Here is an 18867-nt window from a genome sequence, read left to right as displayed (position 1 = left end):
AATTAAAAGGGACACCCTGACACACAAGCAACATTTATCTAGGTAATACAAAGCCACTGCAGTATTCAAAGTCCCTGGTAATTCGTCGTTTTAAAAAAAATGGGGAGCCAGGCAGTGGTAGCACATGCCTTTAATTGTAGCACTTGGGAGGTCGAGCCCAACCTGGTCTACAGTGAGTTCCAGGACAGCCAAGGCTACAGAGAAACCCTGTCTCGAAAAGTGGATGTTTGGGGTGAAAAGAATCAGACTTGTTTTTTAAATTACTAAAACAAGGGATCCTTTTAAAGCTGAGAAAGGCTTCTGAGAAACCACCAGCTAACATGTGAAAATAAAAAACTCAACTGGTCACAACAGATATGGATCAGTCGTTAAGAGCTTTTACCATGCAAAAGGTCCTGAGTTCAATCCCTATTAAAGTAAGGAAGGAGGAAGAGAGGGAGGGAGGGATGGAGGAAGGAAGGGGGAAGGAAGAGAGGAAATAAGGGAGAGTGGTGATGTACACCTTCCCAGATAGGGAGCAGGACAGCAGACCTCGACAGCCAGACCCTATCTGTTTCCAAAAAAAAAGTGAGCTGCATGCTCAGCACTGGTACAGGGAGTAAGGCAAGACCACCCTATAAGAAAATCAATAAAAGAGGAAAATTATGAAAGGCATAGAGAAAAACACTTCTATTTGTAGATGACAGTTTCAAGTAACCCTAGAAAATCCTGAAAAGTTGTCCTCTGACCTCCAAATGCGTAATATGGCACATGTGCAGTAATAATGTCTAGGACAATGTCTAGAAAATCATGTCCAACTCTACAGTGAACACTGTTCTGATATGACAGGCCTAAATTGGCAAACTTTTCATAAATTAACCTTATGAATCAGGAAAGATGATAATGTTATTCTCTCCAACTTTCCTTCTATGTAGCTCAGGATGCTCTCAAACTCATCAAACTCCTGCTTCAGCCTCCAATGTACTAAGAGTATATGCATGTAACACCACAACAGGCTTCTCTCTCTTCCACTAGAGTCAAGACAGGAACCACATATGTGCATGTATTCACAGAGAAGCTGTCAGAGAACCTCAGAATTAACTAAGAAACATAAAAAATTCTATAGTACTAAGAAATGATAAACGAATGAGTGAGGTGTACTGTAACTTTCAAAGTGTAAATAAAAATCAGTGGGCTGAAGGACAAGCAGGTTAAAGCAAATATGGCGAAGTAAGAACTAGAGGCTCTCAGTGGTCACTCACACACATATACTCAATGTAAAACTATAGAATCTTGATGGTCACTAAGCACATGTTGTATAAACTCAACATAGAATTACATAAGCACAATGATCACTATTCACACACTGCATAAACTCAATATTGAAGAATTCTTGACATATTTGCAAATTTAAAACTTGCCATAATAAAATACTAAGAATAAAAAAAAGAAACAAAAAGAAAACAGAAAGGCTCTATGCAATTTTCAGTAAATTAAAAAAAAAACCCAAAGATGAAACTCAAAAGGCTTTTTTATTAATTTGTTTAAACATATATGCAAAGGTAGGGGGGTTACACTTAAGGCCAAAGAACACCTTCTGGGAGTCAGTTCTCTCCTACCATGTGGACTCCAGCAATCCAACCCAAGTCATCAAGCCTGGTAGCAGATTCCTTTATCTATGAAAGTAGTTAAGTTAAACCCACAGGACCAGGAGTAATTGAATACTTGGGAAGTATATCAGGAAGGAATGCACAGTCTTGCTCAGTTATAACAAGATCAAGGTCAGCCTGATTTGAAAAACAAAAAGCCATAGGCTAATAATAATAATTTATGGAAAACAAAGGCAGTCATCACTGTCTATAAAATAACTATAAGTTAAACTCTAATAATAAATGGAAAAGTACAGTAAGTCTATGACTTAAAAATGTGTATGAGAACTTTAAAAACTCAGAACCAAAACATCATTGGTATCTAGAGATTAAGAATACAGGGCTTCTAATTTGACCTCACTAGAAATAAAAAAAGATTAACTTGATTTCATCAAAATATTAATTCTGGGGCTGGAGGAAGAGGTCAGCTGTTAAGACTGCTCTTCTAGATGACCCATGTTCAATTTCCAGCAACCACATAGTGAATCACAATTGTCTGTAACTCTAATTCCAAGAGATCAGAATGCACTCTTCTGGCCTTCATGGACACCAGGCAGGTACATGGTGCAATCATACTTGTAGGCAAAACACCCACTTTAAAATCAAATGAAATAAATATTAGCTCTATGGTGCTAGGGATATGACCCAGATCCTCACACACTACTCAGCAAGTAGTCTACCACTAGATACTCCACACTAACCTTAGATATAAAATTTAAACAAGTTACCAGAATAAAACAGACTTAGATAAACTGGATACATGTAAAAACAAAAAGAGTTAAACAGCAATATACAAAAAAGATAATGTATTACTTTTTAAAACCAAGCACACCCCCATTAGCAAACACCATGCAAAGAAATATAACTAGTAAATATGAAACCAGTTCAATTTCATCAGCATTCTAAGAGTACAGTATCCCAGATGGCCACAGTGACAATGACTACAATCCTAGTACCCAAGACACTAAGACAGAAAAAACTTGAGTCTGAGGCCAACCTGAGCTACACAGGAGGGTGCCTTGTCTCAAAAACAAAAATAAAAGTAAATACGTAAACATTCCTTTGTCAAATTATCAGAGAATTAAAAGAAGTAAAATTTCACCACACTGGTATAAACAGCTGGTGAGCTCAAGGACACTGTCTGAGAAAACTGGCAGAATTCTTGAAGTCCTTCAAACTCTAGCTACCAAAATTTTAAATAGCTATTACCATTTGACTCGGCTATTTCACATCAAGGAATCAACATAACAAAAACAGTTGAGTATGCTCACAAACAAATGAACCAAATAATAACTTTTATAATGCCAGGGACAAATGAGCAAAAAAAAAAAAGAACAAAATGGCAAACTGAGAAGGAAGCAGGGAGGGAGGCAAAAAAAAAGAGCAACCTTCCCAATCATTCAATTATACATTGTAATACAATACTCTATGACAAAAGACTTACATATTCTAAAACTGATTGAGACAAATTTAGTAAAAAAAAAAAAAAACATGAATATATATATATTTTCAAATACATTAAATATGTTAAATAATATTCCTCGAACACCTACAAGATACACCAAATACAACAGAGTAGAAGGTCTAAGAAAATCTGTTATATATACTAAACAGGAGAGGCTTGCTATTGGTCAAATTCTGTAATTTTAAACTTCATACATACTTTATTATATGCTCTTTTTAAAATGAATTGTTTTCTAATGACTTTCTAGACTGAGTGTTATATATAATCATGAAACATGGCAGCCTTCCCCCTCCACTCTCAATTTCAAACTAAACACCTCTTTTAAACATAAGTGGCCCTCAGACCTATTTCAACTTTGGGCACCACAGCAGCACAGTGAACAGGGGCAGAGCAGGGCAGTCAACTAGAGAAATGCTGACCTCATGGTAAGGTAATGCTGACTTTTATCAGAGTATTGGATGTTACTGTTTATAAAATACTGTTTGATGGATACACAAAAGCTTCAAACAGGCACTCAGGCAGCAAACTAGAGCCGGCTACCATCTAGGCTTACAGAACCAGAAAAGTAGTCTAAGAGTCAAGTCGGTAAATATCAGTCTATCTATGTTAAAGGGAACCTCATAGCAAAGGTAGTATGGGACCAGGAAGAATAACTAAAACATATACCAAATTTTAGAAGAACAATTGAGCGGTGTAATATGAATAAATTAAATAAAAGACAGAAGTGTAAAACCACAGCCAGTTCATACGGTTCTTTTTTTTTTTTGACAAAATTCAATGATAAGTTTTTATTTCAACAACTCAATAAGAATAAATCAATAGTCCTTTAACATGATTAACTATATTTACTTCAGCCTCAAATTCAATATCATAGGGAAACAGAGATAATTTCTCTAAAATTTAGCTCCACTATTATTTAATATTTTACTCAATAAAACATACAGTTTGATAAGATGAAGAATATCTACATATACAATTTTGAGTGAAGAAAGGAAATTAGTATTTATTATGGATGGTAGATTTGGTTTGGTGTTTTTTTTTTTGTATTTTTTTTTTATAACTTATTTTTTCTCAAATCGTAATTCATTCACACAGGGGTTATAAACACAAAAAGGCAGGATGTGGGGAAGGGAATGACACTGGAGTGTGGGTGATCGGGGGAATACAGATATCATCAGAACCGGGTATCAGCTGGGTGAAGGTTCAGGGGACAAGTCACTATGACTCTGCCTATGACTCACTTGTCCTTATCTAAGTTGGTATTGTCTGCCCAGGCTACCTATTTACAAGATCTATGACTACTTAGGCTTGTAAATTTCCACAAAAGCTGCCTGTTTACATTAGCTTATAGCCATCTGTTTCCATGTTTTTCCACTGAGACCCAAGACTTGGTGTTAGTATACATGTATGACAGGTCTATTGCTGATTTTAGGCCTATGGATGATTTTAGGCCTTCAGTGTGTAAGCAGGGCTGCCCCTGACATCTCCTCCCTTCTCTAAGTATAGAAGGGCTGTGGCAATTCTAAACTTGCAAAGGTGGGGATAGAGGCCTGACCTCCAGTATTTGAAGGGGACCTTGTAATGGCTCCAGTCCCCCTGTCGTTGTCCAGTGAGGCATGAGGGCCATACCCATCCCGTTGTCTTTTTCCTGGAGAGGGGATACTTTTGACATCAACCCCTATGCAGTCAGGCTTGTCCCTCAGGGAACCCAGATAGATATTTTTATCTTTTATTTATTTTCCCTTGCAGTGCTTAGCCTCGCAGCCTACACAAGAATTCAGATCGCCTGACAGAGGGGGTTCTGGGTGGCCCCTCTCTGCTTGGTCTAGGGGCAGAAGTCCCCCCTTTTAGGTTGGGTGGAGATGGGTTTTGGAAACACCCTGTATAAACTAACAACCTCATCTTGAGTCTCGTGGTCCTCCATAGCTAACTTATGATAATGTATCTGAGTAGGTTTTGCTACCAAATTATTTATCTGTTGAATCACAGAGTTAGTCTGCCTATTTGAGAGCCAGGGACCAGCAGAAAAAAGCAAAAAGAACCCAAATAATGGTCCCAAGATGGGAGGAAATAGGGTTGACAACCTTGGAGAGGCTGAAAACCAATTCTTGTACCAGCATTCATCTGTCTCTTTCTCTCTCTGATTTTTCTTAGGGCCTTTACTACCTGTTTCATGCTCTCTTTAACCCTCCTTGCCTTGTCTATGTAAAGGCAACATTCTTCTTTAAGGGATGTACACAATCAAGAGCTGTACACAGCCTTTTCTATTGTAATAGAGTAAATCAAGTCCAATAAGGATCTCTGCGATTTTAGGAGGTCTCTTCAGACAGCGAAATGAGGGATTTCTTCAGATTAGTGATGTCAATCTCTAGCTGTTTGATGTTCTTGTTAGTGGCCCTTCAAAGGTCTGAGTAGTGTAAGTTCGGAGACCAGCATCTGGATTAGAACTTCTAACAGCAGACATCACGGGTGATTCATTTTTACCTGGGATGCTGCCTGAGTTAAAGCTCCTGGGAGTCCCTCTTTCTCTCGGTTTTCTGGGGTTGGGTGCTGAGCTGCCGCCTGTGACCTGCTCTATGCTTGGGCCCAGCCATACAGTTTCATTATAAGACTTTCTAAGCTGATACTCTGGATGAAATTAAGATGGTCATTACTGTTAGCAACAGGAAGGCCAGAAAGGTGGAATGTAAGATATGTTTGTACTGAGTGGCCCAAAAGGCTGGGACTGGGAGTAGGTACAATAGAAAGGCATCAGTAGCCTGTGACAATCCACTTAAGGCAGAGGTTCTCAACGTTCCTGATGATGTGACCCTTTAATACAGTTCCTCATGTTGTGGTGACCCCCAAATAAAACTATTTTCATTACTATTTTGCTACTGTTATGAATCACAATGTAAATTTCTGATATGAAGGATATCTGATATGCAACCCCATAGTGGTCACGACGCACAGGTTGGGAACCACTGATTTAAGGGATTCATTAGACTGCGGATAGGCCTGGGCCCAGAAGGCTTACAGTCTTCAATCACTGCTTTGCTTTTTACGTCTTCCCTGCTGAGGATATCAGATTGGGAAGACATCATCAGCCCTCCTACACTTTCAACCCCTACCCCTTTCTTAAGAAGAAAAAAAATTTTTTTCTACATAACTTAGAAGGTCAATGGTAAAGAAAAACCTAAAGATAAAAGTCATAAGAAAGGCTGGAGAGATGGCTCAGAGGTTAAGAGCACTGATTGCCCTTCCAGAGGTCCTGACTTCAATTTCCAGCAACCACACGGAGGCTCAGAATCATCTGTAATAGGATCCGATGCCCTCTTCTGGTGTGTCCAAAGACAGCTACAGTGTAGACATACATTAAATGAATAAATAAAATCTTTAAAAAAAATTCCTAAGAAATACAGTTAAGGGCTTAGAGAGAAGACTAGAGCCAAACGTCTAGACATACAAATTACAACTGATCCAGAACAGGAAAAAGAAAGAAGCAATAATTATACAAAGCCTAAAAGAACAGGCTGGAGAGATGGCTCAGCAGTTAAGAGCACTGACTGTTCTTTCAAAGGTCCTGAGTTCAATTCCCAACCACATGGTGGCTCACAACCATCTGTAATGGGGTCTGATGCCCTCTTCTGGTATGTCTCAAGACAGCTACAGTGTACTCACATACATAAAATGTTTAAAAAAATAAAAAAGATAGTCTAAAAGACCGTGGTCTCTGGATAGGTCCATGTGAAACATGAAACCCCAAACAAAATAAGGTATGGAGTGGCTTAACAGTTTTTCATGAACACAGAGAAATTAAACTTAGGAAGAGCCTGTGTATTAAATACAGACTATTTTAATAACTGTGACTTTATATCAGACATATTTTTCATAATTAATTTAAATGAGTTTATCAAGTCAGTGAAATACATACACAGAAAATTATACCTAGGGTCTTTAAAACACATTTTTACTACAATCATTAGTGATATTCCTTACACATAAAAATAATTAGAGAATAGTTTAAACAGCCTTAGCAATTATATTAGAGGTAGTATTAGTGCTGATACTGTGGCCTGTGTAAGAACTACAAATAGTAATCATTGAGGAACAGTCATTTTCACAGGGAAAAAAAAAAACAGAAATTCAAAGATGTAAGATGATGTAGTTCAGAAAAATGGCAGTGTGAGCCTCACTGGCACAAAATAGCATGCAGTCTTACTGTGCCTTTAAACATGTGTCTTCCATCTAAATCCACTACAGTCTTTCAAACTAGTAAGAATCCAATAGCAGCACTATCCCTTTATTTAACACTGTGACCTATAAATGCAACTTTTCATAAAAAGGAACTACATCTCCTTGGAAAACCAACTAAGTCTCAAACTAGAAATACACAAGACAAGCCTCAACATCTTGTCACAACAGAAAAAAAAAAAAAAAACTATGAAGGAATCTTAACGGCTTTTCCGCTGCGGCGCGCTCCTGATTCGGTGCTTTGTCCAGGATGCTGATGAACTTAAGCTCTGGACCTTGAGATGAACTGGTCTGACTTCCAGAAGAGAAGTGTGTAACAACTGATTGGGATCCAGTGAGTCACATCTGCCAGTGAAAAAGGGACTCTCTGACAACTGGAAGAGGGATATTACAACAGACCATGATGTGCTCCCAAGGAAACTGTTACAGGCTTAACATATACTACCCACCCTATGCAAACATCCCCCTGCTGGGTTTCTGCTCCCCTGCTGTAAACTCTACAGGTTTATCTCTGCAAAAGGGAAAAAGACAGCGCTGGCACCACAGGCCAGGAGACCCAGACCGAGACCTACCCAACATCTCCTTGGACCTGCTTGGGGCAATGCTGCCTTTGTCCAGACATATCATCTAACTGAAGACTTCTGAGACAAGCACACGCTGACAGTCTTGGGACATTCCAGTGACAGATAAACTCTCTTGTCAGAGCCTAATGGCTACCAAACCTGAAGAAACTTTCATGATGTCTATATAGATGTTGTTTAAAACCAATGTTAATACCTTCACAAACTCTATACAAACTCACTCTCAGTTTTAATCCACTAAATATTTGATTCAGTAGCCCCTTGTCGTCCCAGATCCCACCCCTCATTACCCCTCTGGCTTATGTTGTGTTTTATTTTGATGCTTACCCCACCTGACCCGAAATTTCACTGCAAATAACATAAGAGACAGTCGCTCCAATGATGCCTATCCTTTATAAAAAAGAAAAGGTGTTGTGGAACAGTGGACAGTGCCAGGAAACTTGGTAGGTTGAGCAGGTTGGAAGCCCCGGAACCTCTGAGAGGACAGTAGGAGCTTCACAAGCTCCCAACCAGGCCTCTGTCATGGGACCACACTCCCTACCTAATTATTCCAGATCAGAGTTCTCCATGCTAATGAGGTATCTACAGGCCCTGAGGGTTTAGCCAATAAGCATTCCTTCCCTGACATTTCTTCCTGCAAAAGATACTTAATCTTTGGTCCACTCTGAGCATATGGTATGCACCCATTTTCCATGAGGAACAATCAATAAACAGTTTAGAACGAAAAAAAAAAAGAAAAAAGAAAGAATCTTAACAAGATCATGAATGACTCTTACTTATGAGAGCCAGAAATAGGACCATGGAATATCAGACAGAAATATAACGACATTTAAATCAACTATTCTGGAACTGATAAGTCCTTCCTAATACAATCTGTCCCTTTAAGATACCAATGCTGAGGATATCTCTTCACAGATATTTCAGTTAATAAAGTAAAAAAGAGTTAATACAACGACATAGCACTGTCAACTTTTAATAACTTATAGGATCTAGTTAGTCTAGGGATTTGTCACCTCACACTAAAAACATGCTGGGAATATAACTTCTATACATAGGGAGATGTACACGGTAAAGCATCGAACACAACTGCCATTTATCTACTACAAGCTATTAACAATCTGCAAGTTTTAATAATCAGAATGTCTCCAAAATTTTGCAGTTTTGTCCACTGAGGAGTAAAATTACTGCTGACTGAAAACCACTGATCTAGATATCAATAACTGATCTGATCATCAGTATCAGCTACTAATATCACTCACACACAAACAACTAGAAGCCTTTTGAGAAAATTCAAAGGATTAAACTTCTATCTGATCACACTCAAGATCTGCTTGCTATTTTGTAGAAAATCCAGAAACAAAGGTACCTATTCAACATTACCTCACAAACATGGTTTTTAAACACAGATGCAGGGCCACTACTGGGAAAAAAAGAAAAAAATAGGGGTTGGGGAGAACAAAGAGGGACAAAGACAAAAGTAGCAAAACAAGGACAAAGTTTCAAGAACAAACAAGTCAGTGTTTGTGCAGTGGGGTAAGAGTTAAATAAGCAAGAAAAGTAATAGAAGAGACACTAATGTGGCGGAGGAAAACAAAAAAACAAAAACAAAAACAAAAACCCAAGAAGAAAATGTAAGCATTAGTCCATAATTGAAGAAAGTCATATTTAGAGAGTTCTATAATAATCAGTGCATGTATATGCTTGCACATAAATAAATTTACAACATTAAACAACAAGAAGCAGGTTCAAGATCTCACAGTAGTTCAAACAATATCAGTACAGGATCATTAAGGGAAGAAAATTTTTGTATTGTAATTATAGAAAACACTTATGGCAATTGAATTCTAAGTCTAAACACCCCAGCAAGAATCAAAATATCCAATAGTTCAAAAAAATGTACCTGATCTATACTTTTACAAATCTTTTTTCCTCTTACAGAAATGTCATTTAAACAATCAAGTATAATAAAAAAATAAAATTCACCAGTTAAGTACATACCATGGAGTACCAGGAATAGGAGTAGTAGCTACAGGCTTTGCCTTCTGGGCAGCCTTTTCTTCTTCAGTCATCTCTTCTTCTTTGGGCTCCTAAGGGAAGTAATATTGTATCAAATTAATAACACAAGACAAATAAACTATCATTACAAGTACCTCAAATGAAAACCAACCGAAGATCTCTTGTAAGAACTCTAACGGGAGATTCTGAGTAGGAATTTCTCAGAAGTCCTACATCCTTGCCCTACATTAAGAGCTGAATCAAGCACACATCAGCAGAAACAAGCAGCAACAACTGGCCCTATCTTAAGACATATTAGCTATGCATTTACAAATGAAATAACTAGAGTAGAGAAAATTAGAATGCCTCTTTCTTCCTTTAACGTCGTTTCTTACTTCTGATAACTTCTGTAGTACTGAAACATGGCTATCATTGTCATCTTAGAGAATAAAAGCAGCTCCCAAAAATCAGAACTCAAGTGTTACAGAAGGACCACTACACACCGAGACAGGACAGGGGAGAGGGCAGAGAAATATACTCAACTAGTAAGATGTACTTCTAACTTTAACTCAAATTAGTCTGGAAGTCAAGAGTTTGGAGATTAGGTCCAACCTATCCCAAGACCCTTTCTCTCAATGGACCTTGACTAAGTATAAAAAGGGTTGAAAGAGGTGTGTACTGCTCTTCTTGGGTACCTGAGTTCAGTTCTCAGTTCCCATAAAAAGCAATTCATAACTGCCTGTAACCAAAGCTCTACTGAACCCGATACTCTATTCTGGCCTCCAGGAGTAACCACAAATACAAGTACACGCAATGAAAACACACACACACACACACCACTTTAAAATTTAAAAAAATTAAATAATACACAAAAAAATTAATGAAACTTTCACAGGAAAAATTATGAGAACTTCCAACTTTCAGAGAACAAATTTACAACTATTTTAATATAGGACAAATACATGTTCAGTTCTGTGTAAACACTGCCAAGCAACTCAGGCTGACCCCGTAGTTTAGCATGCTTTGGCCCTTTACCTCCTTTATCTCCTTTATAGGTTCTTCCTTAGGATCTTCCTCCTCTGTCTCCATTGGCAATGGCTCTTCAGATGCCTCCTTAATTGGTTCTTTAATCTTCTCATCTAATTTTTCTGTTAAAAAACTAAGATGATGTCATTCAAAAGTTTTTCTGTAATTTTTAAAAGAATTTCTAAAAAATAAGCGGTTGAGAAGTTCTATTTCTAAATGTTAACCATAAATATAAAATGCCCTTTTTGGTACTGTCACTAATATTACTGGAAAACTCTTTTACCTGCTGACTTCTAGAGAACATATTCTCAAGTCACCTGTATCATGTACGTAACCATCCATAAATACTGAACTATGAGCCAGGCAGTGGTGGCGCACGCCTTTAACTCCAACACTTGGAAGGCAGAGGCAGGCAGATTCTGAGTTCGAGGCCAGCCTGGTCTACAGAGTGAGTTCTAGGACAGCCAGGACGACACAGAGAAACCCTGTCTCGAAAAACAAAACAAAACAAAACAAAACAAAACAAAACAAAAAAATACTGAACTATGTTGAGAAGCAGGGACTCACAAAGAACATTATGAGTCTGCTACATAGTAAGCCCCAAAGACCTAAATTTTGTTGATCAGCATCATAAACCTCCATAACGACAATATAATTATGCACCACCTAATAACTGAAAAATGTGTTAATATACATGAACATTTTAAAACTATTTTTTAGCTTACAAAGTATGAATTTCAAATAGCATTCTACTTATTATAGTTCATACTATGTCCTGAGTCACAAAACAACTATACCTTTTTCCTTCAGTTCTTGGGGCTTCTCCCATGTTGATTCTAGTGTTCTATTGTTATAATAGTACGTCTTCCCGTCTGCTGTTTTATATTCAGTCCACTCAGTAACTGCTGTTGCTCCAGCTAAGGTAGCAGGTGAAGCTGCAATAGCAACCTGGGGGTGTATCATGGGTACTATGGGAGGGGCCATTCCTGGTAATACACCTAAAAAAATTAATAAAAAGTTAGATTTAAGTATTAAAACATAATATAAAATAAAGCCACAAGCGAAATCTTCCTAGTAAAGATTAATAAATATTTGGAACAAGAATAGTATATAAAAGGTGATTGACCCTACTTCCCTGGACTTTTTATTCTAATGCCTAAATTCAAATGGATACAAAATTGGATCCAAGAAATACCGTAAGAGCAGTCAAAAGTTTAGGTGTCCTCTATGACAATATCGAACTACCATGATATACTAAGAATAAAAATACACTTTTTTTTTTTTTTTTTTTTTTGGTTTTTCGAGACAGGGTTTCTCTTTATAGCACAGGCTGTCCTGGAACTCACTCTGTATACCAGGCTGGCCTCGAACTCAGAAATCTGCCTGCCTCTGCCTCCCAAGTGCTGGGATTAAAGGCGTGCGCCACCACCGCCCGGCAGAAATACACTTTTTAAGTTCTAAAATTCTAAAGAAATAACAGTCACAGAGTGTAATTCCTAACCCAAAATTATTTCCTACTTCTAAAATATTTAAAGGGGTTAGAATAAAAATTCTGAGTTTTAAAGTAAGACATCTATTCCCAACTCCAAACGATAAACATGTGGGCTATCAGATTACCCTTTTCCTTAAAAAGGCAGATCTAGTTTTAAAAGACAAGCCACAATTTTTGTTTTTTATAATGCTAAACTGTTAATATAAGGATGGATACAAGAATCCAAACAGAAAACAAAATCCTAGAATCTAGGTTCCATGTAGTCTTACTTTGGTAACTTTAAAATGCAAATGTATGCTATATACAAATATCACACACACATAGTCACTTGCATGCAAGCGTAATCACATCATTTTACGCATGGAAATGACATTTTATATTTAACTTAAAAACATACATCAAAAATAAAATTAAATGTTATGAATATGAGAATGAAGTTGTTTACACTTATTACATAAATTAAGATATATAAAGTGATCTGACCTCATTTGCTTTTGTGAACCAAAGAAGCTAATACTACAGGAAATTGGGAAATTAAGTGTTGGCCAAATATGACAACTGCATTTAAACTGCTAATTAAAAAGAAAAATATTTTTTAAGCTCCACTCACTAGGGCAAAAAATAAATAAATAAAAGGATAAACAACAACATTCACTACCATGCCAACTTACAGACAAAACAAACTAAGATGGTTTTAAAATTACCGGTCTTGGTGGTAGCGACTGTCTTTACATACGGGCAGCTGACTATTTGCATCATTGCTACACCTGTAAAATGGATAAGCAAGCATTGGTTGGAAAGCTGCCATTGTATGTCGGCTACCACTGGGATTCAGGGAACTAATTTACCACTACAATTTAGAATCTACTTCCAATGAGAATGACCAAGAATGGAATAAAATAGTTGTTTGACGTTTTGTGGGAAGCAGTGCCAAATCACGTGAGGCTATTTCTAGCTACGACACCAGTCACCTACCGGCTCTCAGGTTTGAAGGAGCCTCAATGTTTAAATTCAACAAAAGAAACCCCCTTTGTCACACACTAATAAATTCTTGTGTGGGATCTTTTCCCACCAGACATCAAACCCAGCTGTGGATGCTCACACGCCAGTAAAAGGTACTGCACACAGCACTGTCTGACAGGTTACTTCTGCTACGCTGATGCTCATTTGAAACCACAAGCGGGGGCTGAATTGTAAGTTACAGCTATACAAAAACAGAAAAGAAAAGACATGGCAGGGGACAGGGAGAATAAGAAAAAATTAAGGCATAAAATGGATTCAAATATTCCACTGCAGTAACGGTTAAAACAAAAGCATAGATGGAGAGAGCGCCTAGCATTAACTAGTGTCAAAATATCTGTTTAGTGCCCACCACATGGAATAGCACCATGGAATACCATAGAGGCAGGCTGAAACTACACTTGTCCCCTCTGAGGTTCTTAGTCACTGTCTGTTGTCACTTAGGGTGGCTGAAGGAGCACATATTAAGAACAGATATTACATACAGTTTGAGAAGGAGGAAGACTCATCATGATGTTTTAGAATGATGATAAAAGGTGAAAAGAAAACTTGGAAAACTGAGGAAATTCAAAATTGAATGTGAATTTTAAAATGTTTTAAAAATAAAAATTTGAAGAATCATAGGGGAAATAATTTTTACTGTTTTGTATGAAAAAAGCTCAACTTAGTTTGGTACTGCAAATTTAAAAAATGTAAAATACTGTATTAAAAATAAACTTTCCCACTGAAGGATAGGCAAAGAAGTCTCTCCTGATTCGGAAAGTAAAATCAAAATTAAAACTCTGCGTTTTCAAATACTTAGATGATGTTCACACACACACGTCCAAAAGCACCAAATTTTAAGTGCCTTAATTTCATTACCATTTCACATAAAGATTAACACTAAACTTCCTACTAACTTGAAACCAAAATAAAATCCCTGAGTTATAAAAGCATGCTGAGTGAAGAAAGTTGTGTATTGTTTTATTTCCCTGATGTTGAAACAAAGCAAAAGAAAAAAAATTCACTTCATAAAAGAAGTTTCAGGCTGTAAGATTCAGTTAATATAAATACTGCCATCTACAGGATCGCCAAACCTATTAAGCCACCACTTCCCTTAGGGTAAAACTTTCTTCTTAAACTTTCCTCCAAAAAATTTTCATTAAGTAACGTTAGATGAACCAAATATCTTCATATTCAGACATAACTGCCAATGATAAAAATCAACCTGTTTCTTCTCAACCTAAACAGATAAATCTAAGGCTTTCTCTGAAGATATTACAAGCATATTATGAATACTCACAAAATAACCACATACCTAAAATACTAACCTTTTTTAAAAGGGGAAGTTTTTGTCCAATTTTCCTACAAATTATGCTGTCCTCAAAATATGCTCTATTAGGAAATTAGAAAATTCCACTTAGCATTTTGGATTCTGATGTCAGTGACAGTAAGTTTCTTAAAATTGCGAGTAATTTCAGTTTTAGAAGCAGATACCTCTATTCCTAATCTGTTACCACCCTCAAATTCCACCTCTTTCTAGTTCATCTAAATTTTCTACTACTTTCCTTCATCTTCGTCATCTCCTTAGTGATCCTTATTAAAAGCAGACAATGCTATTACAAATACAATTTCAAGCTGCAAAGTAAGTAACACAAATAAATCCTTCCAATTCACCTTAACAGAGAGTTGACATAAGAAGGGGGAAAGGTGGGATCTAACTGTAAATTATGACAAAAATCTGGGGAGGAGAAAATAAGTGTTTTTGTCTTTTCACTAAAGTACCTTGTAGAACTTAGTGAAAAGGTTAATGAGGGAAAAAAATGAGTATCAAATCAGAAATGCCTCAGTACCAAAATATATTACTATTACTTTCTATAAGACACCTTCCAAGGAATCCTGGTAGTCTGGACAACCCAACTGCTATCCAGTTGGAGAATTCTTGATTTTGGAGTACAGCTCAGGAGTATTAACACTTGCCTACCCTGCACAAGTTCCTGAGTTCAATCCCTAGAAGCACACTCGCACACAAGCACACACACACACTCACTCACGGGGGTGGGGGGGTGGAATCAGTTTTCTTCCAGTTAACCTCCAGAGTATCATTAGTGGCTGCCATTTTTAAAAAGTGTCTTTTACTACCAAATTTCACAAGTATCATCTTCGTTTTGTGGTCACTATCACCTACTCTAAATTTTTAGAAAGTATGAAAATGAGCAATTTGACAAACTTCTACTTTCCACAAATCTTTGCTAATAACATGTGCCTCTTGCCATTTTTCTCTCCTCTAGTAAACGCATATAAAACAAAGTGAACACCCTTGAGAAGACAATCTTTCAAAATATTTTTATAGCATCATCATGCCACCTCTCAGTCTGTTCTCTACAAATTAAGAGCTCACCATCTTCACACTGAAAACCTAGAACTGGTCTTGATACTGTCCTTAAATATAAAGCAGACTACAATTTCAAGGCTTGAAGATTAGACAAGTGAATTCTAGGTTAGGCTGGGCTACACAGCAAGACACTAAATAATAATAACAATAATAATGGTGATAATAGTTTTTTTTAAAAAAAGAAAAGGGTTTGACAAGTGTCAAACTATTCCATACTTGTTACTTTCCTATAAAAATAAGATGCAGAGGAAAGTACTCAGATTGCCTTAAATATAATGCAAGAAAAAAAATCACTAGTATCAAACAACTTGTTTTTCTTATTTTTAAATGACTAGAGAGTCTAACCTTCACATAGAGGGCATTTTCTCTCTAGCACGTATCTACCACTATATCAATAATGTACAAAAGATTTTTTAATCCAATAAAAAACAACAGTTCTTAAATTTTTGGTTCTTGAAAATTTTTAATATTTCAATGTATTCACATCATACCTCTCCTTTTACACAGAACCCTATACAATAAGTGGCAGTAGCCTTAGGCAAAGTGTGAAAGTTAGAGACAGAAGCCAGGGTCCTCTTCATCCTTACCACAAACTAGCCTTGTAAAACTTGTCTACGGTATTTTCAGCTACAACACATAAGGGATGAATCATGGATCAAGGATTAAATACATTCATTTGACAACAACAAATGCATTCGAATTAGGATGCCCAACAATACCGTCATGTACTCCCCAATGGAAAACTTCTCCACAAATCTTTTAACGCGTTCTCTACTCTTCATAACTCCCTGTACAATAACACACACAGATCTGCCCTAAGAAACTTTTAAATAATGCAGGTTATACTTTACTTCATAAATGTTGTCTGTCTTATATCAATCTGCTCACAATTGAGGGACTCACATTCTTCCTAGTACAACATGATTATTAAGAGTTTGGTACCTGGATCTGGAGGGCAGTAGATCAAATCCTAACACTGTCACTTAACTAAGTGACGCTGGACAAAAAAAATAATTAAATCTGTCTGCAAATCTACCTCCTAAGATGGCTGCAAAACTTAAGACTGAATGCATATGATGTGTTAGAATGATATATGGTGTACATTATTTAACCTGTGCTAGCTGTTATAGCTTGTAATTTATCAACTTCATAGATTCAATCTTTTTTTTTTAAAAAAAAAAATCACATTTAGAACATATTTACAAACAAAAAATAATTTAGTTTATTGAGGCTCTATTTATCCAGAATAAGTGTATTTTTAAATGTGACTAATTTTAAGACATGTAAACAACAACAAAAAAGGACATTTACCAAAACTTAAGAAAAAATATTGCAGTTAGCCATGAATCTTTCAAAACCATCTCAAACAGGTGAGATTCAAGGCAATTTCAAATGCAACAGACACATGAGAACAAACTGACAATGAGAACCAGCTAGAACATCAAGTGTGATCTGCGTTTACCTGGAAGTGGGATTGGCATGCCAGGAAGGGGCACACGGAACGGAGGCACCATTACTGGTGGGAAAGCAGGTATTGCTGCTGCCGGCTGAGGTACTGAGTGAGGAACAGCGGGAGGTAACGTCTGTGGGTGCGGCTGGGGTACAGTTTGCACAGGTGTGGCTGTAGGAGCAGGAGCTGAAACACTAACTGTAGGCGTGGCAACTGACACAGCAGAACTTGGGGTCTGGTCTTGTGTTGTGGGTGCTGATGAAAGAGAAAACAACATGCATCACCCTCATGATCTTCTTATTGTACTCTTCCCTCATCCATTCACTCACTCATACACTGCAAAAAATGTGTCACAAAATCCATCTTCGAGAAGTTTAAAAATAGCTACATGAAATTTAAACGAAAACAAAACAACAGTAGGGCGCAAACTGGAACCAAGACCTAGTCTATTCAGATACAAGGAGGACACAGGAACTCTTACATTGAGATATTAAACCTCAACGAGTCAAGATTTCAAAGAGGAACCCAAAGAGAAAATACACAAATATTGAAAGTATGTGTAAAGCAAAGGGTAGAGAGCAGCAGTGTTCACAAATCAAGTTCACAAACTCAACTCCTAAAACAGGAAGCACACATCAGCAAGCCTGGAGTAAGGGTCAGTAAGTCTCTACTCTGCTGGGCAGGGAAAGGGCAGTTGTTCACGCAGAGAAAGTGAGGTAGGAAACCACATGTTAGTGCATATAACAGTGTATTCTCACATTATTGGCAAGACTTCATAATTGTAAATGAAGGGTGCACATGATGAGTCAACAGGAAGAGAGATCCATTACATTACTGAACTGTCTATGCAAGAAAGAACAGAGTGAAAAAGGATATGCATACAACTAATATCTGGATAGGAATGAATGGGAACAGAAAGCACCTAGATTATTTCAAATCTTAAGAAAACATTACAAGTGCGTATTATAGTGTGAATGGGTGAACGTAAATTCAGGGTAATTTGGGTTCTGCTAATACATTTTTAATTATCAAAAATAAAACACTTCATCTCTACAAGTCATATTTGAAGTAGAAATGATCAAAAAATAAAATCAATACTTCATATTTTAAAGGTTTTAGCTCTCATGTAATAAAACATGTAATTTATTTATAACTCACCTAGTTCCAAATAAAATCCACTATGATAATTCACTAGCTTTTCAGTGACTTTTTTTTTTTTAAAGAAAGAAAAGTACCAAACTGTACCTTTATCAGACTAAGAGTAAAGTTGCCAAATTACTAATAGTAATCTCAATCTTTAAGCAACTTCAATTTTTATTAAAAGCACAGGGTTGAATACAAACTGCTCAATTGTATTTTCCACCTGCAAACAAAACTCTGTCCACTACCATCTTCTAGCTTCTCAAAGAAAACCTTACTTAGGCTGGAAGGATGTGAGTGGTTTCGTACTTGTTAATGAGGAACTCACCTTGGCTAAATAGACAGCAGGGCCAAACAAGTATCTTCAGAGGCCCAGGAATGAATTGTTGGTCTAGCAAAGACCTAGCCTTAGGGTACAGTATCATATTAATATAATTTATAACTGTGAAAAAGACAAAGTACA

The 18867-nt window shown here is 36.9% G+C and overlaps 1 protein-coding gene across 4 annotated transcripts in view; it reads right to left on the bottom strand.

Annotated features, from left to right (window-relative positions):
- Nucleotides 1-18867, bottom strand: part of Tcerg1 (transcription elongation regulator 1) — a 65155-nt gene that overhangs the window by 29190 nt on the left and 17098 nt on the right. For 3 of the 4 annotated variants that reach the window (XR_003712604.1, XR_003712605.1, XM_028777148.1), the window contains exons 5-9: nt 17277-17519; nt 13125-13187; nt 11726-11926; nt 10938-11050; nt 9906-9994 (exon numbers count right to left, since the gene is read on the bottom strand). Coding sequence is in view for 2 of the 4 variants with exons in the window: in XM_028777148.1 (XP_028632981.1) it covers nt 9906-9994; nt 10938-11050; nt 11726-11926; nt 13125-13187; nt 17277-17519 (709 nt within the window). In the remaining 2 variants the exon portion in view is untranslated. The remainder of the gene's footprint in view (nt 1-9905; nt 9995-10937; nt 11051-11725; nt 11927-13124; nt 13188-17276; nt 17520-18867) is intronic. The other variant, XM_028777149.1, reaches the window with a different exon arrangement.

The sequence above is a fragment of the Grammomys surdaster genome, unplaced genomic scaffold (genome assembly GCF_004785775.1).
Source record: "Grammomys surdaster isolate TR1022 unplaced genomic scaffold, NIH_TR_1.0 278, whole genome shotgun sequence".
Classification (NCBI taxonomy): domain Eukaryota; kingdom Metazoa; phylum Chordata; class Mammalia; order Rodentia; family Muridae; genus Grammomys; species Grammomys surdaster.
Note: the sequence above shows the minus strand (reverse complement) of the source record. Positions and strands in the feature narration are given on the sequence as shown.